Consider the following 15936-nt stretch of genomic DNA (forward strand, 5'->3'; position numbering starts at 1 on the left):
GGAAGTGTGTGAGATAAGGAAAAACCATTAACAGAAACAGACATCCTGTCCCACAGTAAACATCACATCCAGAGACACGGTATGTCCTGTACATCCACAGAACACAGAAGTGAGACGAGCTGCTCGGCCTTATTAGTAATGATGGTGATTTATACGTCTCTGTGACGGCGCGTCAGCCAAAATAAAGAACTCTGTAGGAGTCAGAGTGGAGTGGCTTCCTTCACCGGAAACATAGACATTTTCTACTTAAGAAGAACGACATTTCCTTACAGCGAGGAGAATATCAAGAGGTGATGCCATGCAGAGTCTGCAAGGGGCTATTATAATGCATCACTAAACACAAACATGCTTTAATGCGTTATAGTTTATTATGGTACATGCGTGTTTGACTATGCATGCAACAAATGGGACTGGAAAGGAGCTGCCTGCCAGGGACATGCACCAAGGAATGCTAATGGTTTGTATCAAAAACCATTATGGTGTTATGAATTAACACTGATGCTGTGAGTGTGTGTGTCAGAGAGCGGTGGACCTGCTCTACAGCGGGGGCAGCTGTTTGTGTAGTAACCATTAGAGCAACATTTCCTCTCTGCCTGCCTTGCTGTAATATTTCTGCAACCAGAATGGACTCATTAGCACCGAGTCTCAACTGCAGCCCACTGGGCTCTCCAGCAGCCACCAGGATAAACGGAATGTATAGGCTCCTTCTGTGTCAGATTAATGGATGAGGGAAGAGATGGTTCTGGGTCTGAATGAAACAGGAAAAGTCTTTTAGAGAGCGTGCTAGAAAAATAAAATGCACATGATCCTTGATTTGTTGCTCCGGCGCGCTGTTTGCTTCCAAGGTGAACCATAAACGGACAAAATGACAAGGGCTCCACTCGCTGAATGGCCGTGCGTCATTGCAGCGGCGCCAATGGAAAGCGCGCCTCCCACCGTGCCAAATATAAAAGCTGCTCTCCTCCGACTTCCACAGAGCGAACCGGTTTTTACTCCATGTGGAAATCCACGCACCTTCATGTAGTTTTAAGATTCCTGTGTCCATGTTTACACGCGTAAAATCAGGATGGATTTAAGCTTAAACTTAACGGCGCCTGGGTACGGCTTGTTAGGCGCGCTGGCGCAGAGACTCTTCGGGAATAACTCTCTGCCTGGGTTTAACAACACTACGACAGCTTCCAAAACGGAGGAGGAGGACTTGGAAGTCAACACGGACGTTTACTCCAAGGTGATAGTAACTATCATCTATCTGGCTCTGTTCGCCGTGGGCTCTCTGGGGAACTCGGTCACCCTCTACACCCTGCTGACCAAAAAGACCCTGCAGAACCTCCAGAGCACGGTGCACTACCACCTGGCCAGCCTCGCTGTATCCGACCTGCTCATCCTCATCCTCTCCATGCCCATCGAGCTCTACAACTTCATCTGGTTCCACCACCCGTGGGTGTTCGGGGACGCAGTGTGCAGGGGCTATTACTTCCTCCGGGACAGCTGCTCCTATGCCACCGCGCTCAACATCGCCAGCCTGAGCGTGGAGCGCTACATGGCCATCTGCCACCCGTTCAAAGCCAAGAGCATCATGTCCCGCAGCCGCACCAAGAAGCTCATCAGCGCGATGTGGATCGCGTCCTTCGCGCTCGCCACGCCGATGCTCTTCATCATGGGCCAGATGACTCGCAAAGGCGAGAAGATATGCACCGCTATCGTGTCTCCTGTGACAATGAAGACTGTGCTGCAGGTGGGTGTAGTTGTTTTGTTTGGAAGCGCGTCTCTCGGGTGGCTCTTTACGCACAGAAACGAATGAAGGAAAATCTCTGGATTCCCAAGGTTTGCCAGGGGCTTTGTGTGCCAAGATCGCTGATAAATTTTACGCGCAAATGCGTCTCCAACATTCCGGCTGTGCGCACACACAAACTGAATGTCTGCACACGCAGGGAAAACATGGACTTAATTTATCAAATTAAACCCTAAACAGATTATTTGAGATTAATCTTGCTGTTATTATAGTAATTTGCGTTCCTTCTGCCAGGAAATGAACAACAAATGAACACCAGCGAAGTATCACATCCTCCGTTTTTAATATCAGAGTGGCGAAAGAAAGAAAGAAAGAAAGAAAGAAAGAAAGAAAGAAAGAAAGAAAGAAAGGCAATAGTCTACTTGCTGAGGAAGTTTATTACTGAAATCCAAAGAGTGAAATATCTTAAAGAGTCGCAAAACAAAGCAGATGGCAGATGCAGCAGCGTGCAAGACTTCGCTCCTTCTCTCTGCGTTTATATGTTGCATGAAGAAGAGGAATTATTGGGGTTTAATCCGATGAATGACACGTTTAATGAATCTGTAACTAACCGTTTCATTTTATTTCCCTTATTTTTAAATCCTGCTTGTATCCACCTGCTGGTTATGGCCTCACGCTCTTAGACTTAGACCCTTTTTTCATCTTTATTGAAACTATTTGGACCAAAATTAAATCTTCATCAGGTATAAACTGATCGGCCACAACATTATGACCACTCACAGATAAAGTGAATAACATTTAAACCATCTTGTGATAATTCAGTTTTCTGCTGGGAAACGTTTGGACCTGGTATTCTTTCATGTGGATTTTACTTAGACATGCAGCCCCCACCTAGACCAGACCAGACACCCCCACCACATAGTAATGACCCCCAGCAGGATGCAGCCTGACACAAACACACAAAAACGCTTTAGGAACAACTCAAACATGAAGAACAGCAAATTCACTAAATCCTAAACGGATCAAATATCTGTGGGATGATCCGCAGAACCCTCCAGCCAGACACACAGGACAGAAGGCCCATGTCCATTCTCTGCTGCAGCCTCTTGGAGGTGTGACGTTCCTGTGCCTTTGTAAAAGATCCGACACTTGTCATCAATCTGTAACTAATTCGGTTTCATTTCTTCTAAATACTGGTTGAATCACTGGACAAGTTGTTGAAGCATCTCCTCTTAAGATTCATGGACATTTTAGAGTCAGTCTTCACCTCGGCCCCACTTTGTGTCTTGTCATCACTTATAAACATGGAAAGTATTTCAACATAAACTAGTTCATGTTGTCTCGTTAATCACACAGTTTGATTATTTTATCCAGTTTATCTTTACACTGAACCATTTTACGACTGCCTCTCGTGTCCTTCGGAAAAATGCCTGAGGAGAGAAGCCGTAAAAAAAAAAAAAAACAATTACCGAAATATGGACAAAGGTGTAGAGCGAGTCGCTCCTGGCTGCCTGACACCTTGACCTTCTCCAGTAGTGAGCAGCAGACTGAACATGTGAGAGGAAGGATGATGCATTTAGACGAGGGAAACCAGAGGTGGCTGGTCTGGTCTAGGTGGGTGCTACATGTCTAATTATCCAAGTAATAGTAATTACAATAACCATTGGGTCTGGCTGGGTGTGCATTGTATGATTTAACGTGTAGGAAGCATCTCTGAATCACGTTGTGTGGGTGGGTGACTTTCCAGACTTTCAAGACTCTGAACAAAGCAGCCCCGTCTGTCTCTTTCCACAAAAACAAAACCCTATTTTCTCAAGGCTGTTCCCAGCGCTCTATAAGATGAATGGCGTTCCTCTGCGGGCCATAGGTCGAATAAATGATTAGCCTCTTGACTAAGGGGCCGGATGGAGCCGCGAAAGTGAAAAAGTGGACGTGATTACGCGTGTTGTCTCGCACAAGAGCACAAGTGGAATGTGACTTCGTGATCATCATTTCGTTTTATTTCTTCTGCCGTCTTCTACGTCTCAATTCATCACTCTGGCACGACGACGGAAACTCAGTGAAGCTGTGCCAAGGCCAACCATTCTTATCTCCCAATGCTTTTATTAAATGCTTTTTAGTGAGGAGACTGTCTCCAACCAATAGTCTGAAGAAAAAAGAAAACAATTGTCCCCTCTCAGAGGACAGTATATAAGCAGAGTTGGGATAAAGTGTGTGCATGAGAGGAAAGAATCAAACCCGTGTGAATATTCTGTAGCATAAATGTGTGCATGAAAGATTCATTGGCGCCTTGCTGCCGCAGAGGGTCCCTAAATACTTGAGGCTGTTTTCACGACAGCGTGTGACTCTGAGGGGAAAGAAGCAGCGTGGATGTGTGTGTGTGTGTGTGTGTGTGTGTGTGTTGTTGGCTGTGGAGAAAAAAGAGGAAGTAAAGGGGAAAGAGGAGGAGGAGGTCAGAGAGCGGAGCAGGGGGGAAGTTCAACCCTGCATAGGTTAATAGGAGGAGCTCGCCTCCAACGCCGCCCGGGTTAGTTCAACTCTCTCATGTTGAACTGCTGCACCTCCAGCTAAGCTGCACTCAGAATGGCAAAAATAAATAATGCACGGCATCTGGGAGAACTTTGAAAAGTTAAAGTCTCCAAAGGAAGGTGCTTTTATTTTGAAAAATGCTGCAGTTTAAGGTTCCAATCTTTAAGGTCCTGTCTTTTTCTTCGTGATAACAACCACTGGGATTTAATACTGTAGGTTTCACTCATATGCTACATACATGATATATACAGATCACAACTATGAGTCATTATTCTCATAATTAATGTTGTGGTGAGCGTGAGGTGTTGGATGGAGTAAAATAACTAAGAACTAGGCCGAAGCCAACCAAACAAAGACATGGTGTCGTCAGGACGGAGTGTCAATGTGAGAGCTGACACCCACACAGGGGCTCCCGGTTAGCCTAACTGGGCTCCACCTACCAACCAGGTACCTGAAAGACAAACAACAGCAAAGCGCTAGGGGGTGGGGGTGCATGGTCTGGTCTAGAGTACGTGCTCCTGTCAGGGGTCATAATGTTATGCCTGATTCTTGTACCTTTTCTGACAGATTTCCAGATTGTAATCTTGACCATTGTTCCACAGCTTTCCCTCTCCAAACTAACCAATCAGAAGCAGGGTGGGGATGGGTCTTGGAAAGATTGGTTGAGATGCAGCTGCAGCTGATGCTGCATTCATGACAACCTGGGAAAAATTAGCACTTAGTTGTCAAACTCAGCAATTACTGTTTCCAAAATAGGAAAAATAAATAAATAACTACGGCACATATTTTAATGTTCAGCAAACGGTGACAATATACCAAACTTAGTTTTTATTTTCCAACCTGTAACGTTAACGCTATGATATCAAAGGTCTTGAATTTCAGATTTTTTGTGAAGGCATCATGTAAATCAACATTTTTTCATAGAAGTCACTGTTGTCAGAAAGTTGGAGAGTACAGCTGATCTACAGATGTTTTTGCATAAACTGAAACTGAATTAAATGGTTAAATCAAATAATTCCTCAATTCCTCTTAGATTAACTCTTGATTCCAGCTAGACCTCGAAACACTGTTGCAGTGTTTTGCAGGGCAAACGACAATTCAAGTGCTTCCTTCTCAGTGGTAAAGCGATTATTTCAGTCGATGCTTGTTAAGTTTGAGAGTGAACTAACTCACTGGGCAGTCGATGCCATGGTTGTCCTCGTGCAGATTGACAGGTCCGGCTGCACTGGCGAACACTTCCAGGCTGAAAGGCAAAGTAGAAACCTGGAGCCTATATGAGACTGACAGGAAATGTTTGGTAACTATTATCAGAAACGTTTAATGCAGCAGAGAAATGGCACCGACTGAACAATAAAACAGTGACGGTAAAACGTTTTGTATACCTGTCAAACTCTCTAAATGCGTCTGGATGTGAGTCAAAGATCCGGTTCATCCAGTTCTCTTAGATCTAAAATGTTGATTTTCTCACTGAAACAGCATCTCAAACATTTTCCACTTATTTTATTTTTTCACGAACTTACCTTAGCAAATAATTAATATCCTGATTCACAACTGTGAAGCTAATGAGCCCAAAAAAAGATTGATCCGATGCATAAATCACAACTGGCAACGTCAGCCGTTGGTTTCAGCCATTAAAACGTAATGAAATGAGTTTGATGAGAGATTTGTCAGCGCTGGAGCTCAACCACTCATGGTTTCCACTTGTTTCCCGCTCAGTGAATCCAGGCTCATCTGCTGCTTCCGTGATTTATTTATTTATTTAGGAGAAGAAACAACTATTCTTTTTTTTTTCACACCACCTGGTGTTTCCAGGCAGATTTTAACAGGAATGTTAAAAGAGCTTTTTTATCATCAGCTGAGATTATATTAGTCTTGTTTGGTTTGTTGAGATTAAGACCTATTGGTGCTTATTTTTCACTTGAGGAATATGGATGGTACGAGGAAGGAAGGAAGATGGGGACGAATGACGAGGGAAGTATTTCTTGGACGGTTGGAGGAAAAGTGAAAAGCTAATTTTACTCACTGTCGTTGAGAGGCCACTCATATATTTGTAATACATTTACATGTTGCACGCTGTGCTGCTGTTGTGGCGCCATGTGCACTTACCTCGTATGGCAGCGAGACGCTGAGTGGCTCCATGCTGAGCAGGAGTGGGCTGCACGGGTTGTTTGTTCTGCAGGATGAGTGAGAAGTGCAAACTGACCGATGCATCCAGGGAAGATGGACTTTAACGTTATTACCTTCTGTGTTTCCCCTGTGCTCTTGGCTTTTTCTTTTCCTCCTAATAACTCCAAAGCAATCCAGACTCTTTGCAAGAAAACAGTCGTAAATGTGTTGCCGTAAATCTTTAACCATCACCCTGAAGGCTGATGAGTATCAGTTTATTATTATGATTACGCCGGAGGCTTTTTATAGGCTTCAGACACACAAACCACGCTGTGGGCCAACTGATCATTTATTATGCACACAATTAGATAATAAAGATCCTGACATTAAACCCGCTTGAAACTGCAAGATATAGTAGTGTTTCTCTTGGCTGATGTGTCACACAGTTCACATTTGTTCCTCACTCATCTGAAGGTTTTGAAGCAATGCTACAAAAAAAAGATAATGAATAACAAAAGCCTGGCATATGGAGGTCTGTGGCGATGGCATCCTCTGTCGATCTGTTGAACTGGTGAAGCTCTTGAGTGATGTGACTTCTGACCAGTTTCATTTCCTCAAAACACTTTGTAATGAGATAAAGATTAAGATGTAAGATAAGACTGACTTTCTCCCTAATTTATTAGAGCACAGCTTACCTCAGGGATTCCTACATGAAAAAAATGTGAAGTATTGATGGAGGAAGTAGGTTCAGAACTGCTGCTCTGATTCAAATGGACAAAATGATGCAGATCCTCCAGATATAATGGTGCACCCTCCATAATATATGCTATACAATAGAAGCTGTGACTCTTGAACTGAAAATTTCATGTTCTTTCAAATTATGATATAAAATAGATTCATTATAATTTGGTCACTTGACTTAATGGATGATGTTGCTAAAATTAGCTACAGTGATCATTGTGCAGCGCTTTTTCATATATGTGTAATATGAGCAACTCTGAACACTTTACACTGCACAACCTCAATGAGTTTATACCCAGGCCATGTCTCATACAGATGTTTGTGCTTGCATGGACCCCTCCCGCTGGACGTCACGTCGTTAGCTGGAGGCGAAACAGAGGGAAGCTTGAGGCAACATGAAAATGTTGTCTTGCTGTATTTTTTGGTGCTAAAACTGAAAAATCCAAAACACGGACTTGAAGTTTTGTCACATCCCAGCAACTGCCAGTAGTAGACAACTTTGGTTTGACTTTGGTGATTAAAAGAAATGATTGAAGTGAGATAATTAGCGGTGGACACTTCTTATCAGATAATGCATCATTACTTTCAGCCTGGATAACGTTATGGGTTAGACTTCAATTACGTTTAGTTAATCATTATTTAGGGGATTCTTGTTACAGGTTAATGCTAATGCTAACCACTAGTTCACACAATATTAGTTGTGTGTTTCAGAGGTGTCCAAGCAGAAGATACTTTTGCTTCTTTGTCCTCCACAGTGATTCCACTTACTTCCTGTAATATCTTTGTTGGAGAGACTTTATTTGATAAAGACAGACCAGACTTTGTCCCCTCTGTGTCCTCCTTCGGTCAAATCGTCCATCTAGTGAGTGAGTGTAGGCCCATTCTTGCCAAAACAGCAAACAGTGAAATATGCTAAGCTATTTTTACAAGCTATTGTGTTTGAGATGTTTTGCCTCCAGCTAAGCCCCACCCCTCAAAAACGTTACACTGTTTACAACTGTCGAGGGTTTATTGGTCTATTATGTATATATTGAATGTATATTATTCTGTGCCTATGAACGCCCTTTCGAACATTGCTATTTTTTTTAGTATTTAATTTTTAAATTTTGTCTGTGGGCTGGGTGGCTTTTAATTAAATTCAGTTTGGCCATACACATCGTGTACCGCTACGTCTGCCACTACTGCTTCAGTGAAATATACTTATTCTAAAGGTGCTGTGCCTATTTTCATTCTCAACATCTCACCTTTTAACTAATTGTATTACACAGTCTGTAATAAACACCTCTGTGCCATCAGCTGATGAGAGCGAGGCTTCCTATCTCTGTCTCACAGCGGTTTGGATTCTCAATGTCACCACTTTTCACAGACCATTTAGTTTCCTGCTGTCGGCCCAGGTGATTCTTTTTTCCCATCAGCACCTGTCATCGCACGACATTCTCGAAGATTTAAGCTCGAATTGAAGTCAAAGAGTATCACATTTTTTAATTGTTTTCTCCCTCTCTTTGTTTGACATTTGCTCACGCTGCCAGCTAAGACGGCAGAAGACGCTTGCGTTAATCCGCGGTATCCTCTCAAGATGAGGATTTATGGATTTCAAAGTGTTATATAGCTCCTTGTATGTGACTAAAATGGAGGTGACAGAGTGAACGTGAAGGAACCAGATGGCTGATGAGCTCGGAGCTAATAACTCCAGCCTGGAACCTAAATAACTTATTATAACAGCAACTGTAGCCGGCGTCTGCTAAACCTCAGTGTTTTCTACAGCCTCCTCTCTCTCTTGGAACATATGCCCTGGCTACAACATATCAACTGTTTGATCTTCTTCAAAGAAGCCGGTCAAGACCCGGCCGGATCACAGGCACAACAGAGCTGCTGTTATGTTTACATCTTCACAGCAGTAGCTAAAATCCAAGTGACAAATGAAGCCCTGGTGCCTGACAGCCTCATTGAAAGCAACAGAGCGCATTGATTCAAGCGTTGTGCTGCTTTGAAGCAGCTGCTTGTGTTAGACATTAGATTTTTTAACTCCAGTCTTAATACCGCAGGGCGCTTTGACACCGGAGATGGTCTTTTTCTTCTTTCTTTTTTTTTTTTTTTAATAGGAGCAGAATCTGGGGTGGACCCTATTGCGTCATATTCAACTTTTGGTTGAAGTTTAACAGCTGGAAATGGTGATTGAAGCAGCGGCGGGGGTATATATATATATATATAAATATTTTATAAAGGGCGATGGAGAGAAAAGGATAAACACACACACTAACTCTGTGTTTTCATTATAGAAGTGTTTGGGTTCAAATATTCAAATATTTAATCTTGATTAATCGCATGACTTAAAAAGTTAATGCACGATTAAAACAAATTATTCAAGCTTGAAAAATATCCCCTCAAGGTACATTTAAAACAGATTTTCAACTTTTTCTTTCTCTGATCGCTCCATGCTGAGCGGAGAACTCTTTGCTCTCAGCTGGAGTTATCACCGGATCAAATACACATAAAATGGTTCTTGTCTAGAGAAATTTGTAAATTAGTTTCTGCTCGTTTGCCTTCTCCCTTCAGGATGTTTGGCAGTTTTTTACGCTACAGGAGTATTACTGCAGGGTAAATCAATTACTACAAGCTCAGCGAGGGCTTCCTCATTGCCCAATCAGGTCATAACTTACAGTCACAACAACACAATTTGCACATTCTGCAAATTAATTTCACTCCACTCTTTATTTTGAATGTTAACGTGTTAATTCTGCAAGAAATGCTAAGCATAGTCAAAGAAAAGAGATCAAAACATTCATTCTTTAAAACTAAAAGTAAATTTTTTAAAAAATTTGTTTACACCTTAAAGAGATTAAATAACATTTTATGCGTGAATGTTCTCACGTTTGTCTCTGCTTCCAGTCTTAATGCTAAGCTAAGTTAACTGCTGCTGGCTAATCCATACAAGACAGACAAGAGAATGATATCAAACCTTACAAGGTCTATCTCTTCAAAAAATAATAATTAATAATAAGCATATGACTATATTTACCCGAATGTCAAACATTTGGAGGCGCTAATGTGCTAGAAATAGCCTCAAAAATCACAAACACAGACCAGGATATTTCTCATATTATTGTGCTACATCCCAGAGAGCACTGAATTTGCCCTCTCATGTGACTCACTTTCAAACAATGTTAAAGAAGTCTGGTGCAACAGCTTGCCATAAACTCTACTGATCAGTACTGCAATACAACTGTGAGTTGGCTTTCCAACCGCCTATCCAACCAGAACAAGAGGCAGCAGAAGAAGAAGAACTTGCTTTAGATTTGTAATACTCTGCAATAACCTACAAGTCATTTTTGATACACGATTTCCTGAGAGCTCTGAACGGTGCTCATGACCATTAGTTCAATGAAAAACCTGCTGTATACAATTTTGTCATCTGCCCCCCTAGTGGATTTATCAATGCTCTGCATGTTCTGTAGCTTGAGACACACACCGTAGAGTTCACTAACCCCAGCCCTAACTACTAATAATTTAGTTTCCCTAGTTGCATCCTTAGCATTAAAGCTTTCTGAGGCTGTGTTAACGCTCCTCTATGACACCACTGGCCTCAACCAGCCACATCTGTCTTCATTGTAGAAGGGCTTGGGTTTGGGCAACCAACAGAGTCAAATATTTAATCTTGATTAATCGCATGATTTAAATAGTTAAGGCATGATTGAAACTAATTATTGTTTGAAGTTTAACAGGGATATAAAAAATAAAGGACGATAGAGAGAAAAGAATAGACACACTGTGTCTTCATTTGAGAAGGGTTTGGGTAACCCTAGCTCTAACCCTAACTGATTCAAATATTTCATCTCGATTAATCGCATAATTGAAATAGTTAATGCAGGATTAACACAAATTATTCACACTTGAAAAATGTCCCTTCATGGTAGATTTAAAACAGATAAACCAGCCACATCTGGTTAAGAAGAAGATGTGAATAGAGGGTCACCACGTCTCACCTGTGGTCTTTTCTTTTTAACGAAATGAACCCTGTTTCTCTAGCTTTACAGAACTGTTTGCACTGTCCTGTATCATCTGCATAAGCTTCTACATGCGCACTTTATGCTCACTCCTCTGTATTATAATTATACTTCGTCCTATGTCGTCATGTAGCTCCACGGTCCTGGAAGAACGTCCTCTCATCGCATTATGTAATCCACCTGCTATATATGGTTTATATGACAAGAAATTACTTCAGTAGCTGCAGATGTTCGTTCCTCTGGTTAGCTCAAGAACAAACTCTTCCTTTCACGCTCTCAGAATAAACAAAAGTCTAAAAAAAAACAGCTTGAGACTAAACAGCAACTTCTAAACTGTTGCTCCTGACGTTTCATTTACTTTGCTAATTTTACAAAAAAGAACTAATGTCAAATATAATGATGAGCTGCTGGATATATTTTTAAAGGTATGAGGGCTGCTGATATGTAACATGATTGACTTTTCAGTAGTTTGAGAAGATGCATGGATGAAATACTGTTTTTATATCAAAATGTCTTATGTTATTTGGTGTGATATCAGCATGTACCGTCTTCTTTTTTTTTTTTATTACTGTTTAATCTGACTACTGCAGTTGCTGCTTCCAAGAGTGCTTCAAAAATAATAAGTGTCTGAGTTGTCTGCTGCAGAGGATGTTTGATGCTAAGGGATACAACAGTCTTGACTATTTCAAATATTTTGCAAAACTATGGTAACTTTAAATAGTTTAGAGTTTGTGCTGCACACGATGAAATAACAGATAAATTGCTGGACGCTGTGAAAGCACGTTCGTGTTTTGTTGGACTTGTCTCTGAGGGTGACACCAGACAAGAGCCAGATTCTTTCAAGGTCAGGGCTCGTTTCTGCAGGCGGATAGAAAATTGAGCATGACATGTGGCATGTGGCTCATGTGCAGAGACCTTTTGTTTAACAAGTGTCAGTATGATGCAAATATTTGGATTATTTGCCGCTGCAAAGTGAGATACATTTATTTACATGTGCATAACCAGGTCATCGCAATTACAGGAACAGTGTGGCAGAGCTGAAAGAGGAATAAGGAAACAGCAACACTCACCCAGTGGCTGTTAGCTGTTTGGGGATGATAATGATAAATTACCTTTTGAGAGTGCAGTAGAAATTCTCTCCATTTCAGGAAAGAAAGGGTTAGTCACATTGACATACAGGCCATTCATTTGGTTGCCATGCAAACTAAAGTCACTTTCTTGGCTTTATATAATAAGCCTTAATGGGCCTAATGCATGAACTGTACATACACCCAGAGCTGGTCTTAAATTGTCTTTTTGTGGCATTTATTATAATTGCATACATCCTCTTTTTTAGGTAAAGGTGGTAAAGTCTACTGAACTGTGAAATATGAACAGTGACGCTGGAAAAGCAATTTACCCAATTAGTCACAGCAGGGAAATGCCCTACAATCATTTATTTGTTTAATAATTTTAATTGGTTTTGAATTAATCATATTAGAGACTTTTCTTAATTTATGACAAAATTCCGATGATATACGTGAAAGACTTTCTAAAATCTTACTTTAGGAATGAGTGTGAAGCCAGGTGCATATGAAGTTTTGTTAACCCTAACCCTAACCCTAAGGATAACTGCTTTTAACATGCATGTTATGTGATGATTTAAGCTTTAAGATATAATTTAATACTCTTATCTAAAGACAAACCATCTACATACATAGTAAGAGTACATAAAAGCTCTTTTGGTTTCTTTGGTCTGCAAACAAAATCTGAAGCTGGGACACAGTCCTATTTTGAATCACAAAAATAATCTTCAGTATCCTCTGCATAAAGGTCCAATTCAATGCAAGTGAGTAAATAACAATGACTCTGAGTCATGTCTCGCCCCCGTAGAGAGTGTAAGTGCAGAGGATGCGCAGTAATACCCTCACTTTCAGCAGAATGCACTCTGCCTGAGAGACATTTGTCAACCCAAGGTGGTCTTTGAGAGAATGGAAAAGATCATTCAACACTTTTTACATAATGTACTGCAGGGCTACGTTCAAGTGTCCTCGCTTCGATCGTTCCGCTCTCCTCTTTCCTGTTTACAGCGCTCTTATATCCGAAGAGCAAGAAGGGATCCTCCAGGAATCTGTCAGACCAACGCAACACTCTACAGGAAAACATGTGCGGCTAATCTAGCCATTTTAAACCAAAACAGATAACAGAAGCTAATTAGTTTTGTTTCAGATTCTCCAGAATTAATGAATTAATGGGGATGTACATGAGCAATAAGCCGGCTGTAGCCAGGGCCCTTCTTCTGAAATGGGCTAATGGCATCCAAGAGGTACATCCTGAAAGCAAATCCCTGCAAATTGGGTTTCAAAATCAGACTAATTTGCATTTTTTTTTCATACTCTTTAGAAAGAAGCACAAGCAGTGCTTTCTGGTGTTTGTTTGAAATCGGTTTTTAAAAGTAATGAGAAGGATTCATGTTGCAACAGCTGAACATTGTTTTCTACACACACGGCTTAGATGCTTGATTAAACTGAACATGTTGTCCATGTATAGAAACCCAGCAAGTCGCCCATCTCCCATTCAGTATTTTGCCATTGACCAATCACTCCCACCTCATCTGAGCTCACCTGTGCTCACAGCTGATCCTCATCCTCTGTAATCAGGCCAGCATATATCCACCAGTTTCACACTCTTTCCTTTTCCAGATTGTTCTTTGCTCTATTAGCCTTTCCAGCCCTCTGCCTCCCTCCCTGTAAACCATCAATGCCTTCTCCTGAGCAAGAGTTCTACCTTTACCTTCCTGGTTCCTGTTTGCCTGTGTGTTGTTTGGTTGCCTGATTAAACAGAAAAACAGAAAACTGTTTGCAAGAAGGCCATGTTGAGGAGATGTTAGATGGGTTTGAACCAATAGTCAATATCCAAATAGAGGTTTTGTCACAGTTGCAGTGGGGAATATGTCAGAACTCAACAGTTTTATTTTGATTAAATTCTCTGCATCATCTTATCAACTCAGTGTACCAAACATAAATATAACTCACTTTAACATTAAACCAAGTTCCTCCAAATCCTGCATAAATAAATGTCTTCCAATATCGCTCATGATGGTGGACTGAAATTTATCCTCGAGTAATGACAATGATCGAGTAAGAAAATTGGGATGCACATGCTTAGCGAGCTGAAATATAAGTATTGGCACTCAACCATGTGTTCTCATTGTACCCGATTGATTATTGGCTGACTGCTCTGGTAAAATATTGTGTTTGTAAGATCATAAAGTCTGTAAGCTAGAGATGACAAATACACTGGTGAGGCTGAGAGACTGTGGGGCTCTGAGATATTTCTTCTTCTCTCTGTATGAGGAACCACTACAGTGCGACTGATAACACCATTAAATTTCCCTTTGACAAAATAAGAGGTGGATGGATGCAAAAGAGATTTTCTGTTAAATCCGCTTCAGACTAGTTTTTTTTTTTCAGGTAAATGTAAATGTGCTTTGTGTTCTTGTTAGGAAGTGGAGGTTAGTGCAGCTGTTTCGGTGCCTCGTCGTTGCCGCTCCGACTCGATAGTCACAAAAGATGTCATTTAACCATGGCGAGCTTATGTAAAAGTGTTCAAGTAGAATTATGTAAAAAGGGATTTCAAATATTTTCTGCAGAAATGCAAAGCATGTCCTTCAGGCTAAATGAAATGAGTGCCATGCAAAGACATTGAATCCAGGAAACCAGTATGAAAACGAGTGTGGTTACAGACAACGCAGCAAACACTGTGGTGTTCTGGTAAAACTTAATCCATCATGAGATGTGCATAAATGAGTGGAGAGAGGGGGAAATGTAAAACATATTCTACCATGCAACAAAGAGTCTGAGCAGTATTTGTGGGAGTGTGTTTTTATAAAGACATTTGTGTTCATTCATGTCAATTTGTCTCACTTGTACAGGCTAATTACACTGTGCTGCCAAATTAAAAAAAAACACAAGGAGCAATTTACTTTTTTTTTTCATTATTTAAAAATGTAATTATAAAGTCATGTACAGTCACAATTGTCAACGTGCTTCAAAAGCAGTTCTAAAAATTAAATTTTCCTCCAATGCTTTCCCAACAGAGTCTCTGAAGAGTTTTTGGTTAAACAGTTATAGGCAACAAATGAACTTAACTAACAGCATTTACAGCATTTGGATTAAAAAAAAAAAAGTTGTGGTATTTGAATTACCGTAACTCACCGATGGATAAAATTCTGCTGTTGGCTGCAAGTTGGGGGGAGCGACACAAGAATAGGGAGCTCCAGGAAGAGAGCGTTGTTTGGAGGAATTTGTTGGTAAAAACAAAGTTAGTTATACCCTTGAGATGTCACAAAGATCTTCCAGCAGACAAAAGCACAACTTCCCAGCGTTCAGCCACACTTTGAATTTTGTCAGTAGCGCCAACTACTGTGAGTTACAGTAAAACAAGGCCTCCTTTTTCCCACAGTTACAGTTTCTTTCAGTTCTATAAGACGTTGGAAGCATTCACTTGAGCTTTGGCTTCATGCTGCCAATCTTTCGCTTTTCAAAAATGCTGGATCCAACTGGACTTGGCCATTACAAGCCAGTGTACTATTGGCCATAAAGGGACGTCCAGGGTCAGCAGTACACAGACTGGCAGTTAAATCATGAATGATTAGTATTAAATGGGTCCAAAGTGTCAAAACCTCCCTACGCTACCCCACTAGCAGCCATCTGAACTGATGGGTAGGTTGCGTTAATGAATTCAGGCTGCTTACAACCCATTCAGAGCATGTATAATTATTTATTTGTTTAGTCTGCAGCCTGAGACTGCTGAACCTGAACTGGTCTTCTGCTTCTATAGCCC

At 41.1% G+C, this 15936-nt stretch overlaps 1 protein-coding gene across 1 annotated transcript in view; it reads left to right on the forward strand.

Annotated features, from left to right (window-relative positions):
* The first annotated feature begins 524 nt into the window (after positions 1-524).
* The window catches only part of ntsr1 (neurotensin receptor 1 (high affinity)), a 46907-nt gene continuing 31495 nt past the window's right edge, over positions 525-15936 (forward strand). The window contains exon 1 of the mRNA XM_047577597.1: positions 525-1735. Within this exon, the coding sequence (XP_047433553.1) occupies positions 1067-1735 (669 nt within the window). The 5' untranslated portion in view covers positions 525-1066. The remainder of the gene's footprint in view (positions 1736-15936) is intronic.

The sequence above is a fragment of the Mugil cephalus genome, chromosome 1, assembly GCF_022458985.1.
Source record: "Mugil cephalus isolate CIBA_MC_2020 chromosome 1, CIBA_Mcephalus_1.1, whole genome shotgun sequence".
Lineage (NCBI taxonomy): Eukaryota > Metazoa > Chordata > Actinopteri > Mugiliformes > Mugilidae > Mugil > Mugil cephalus.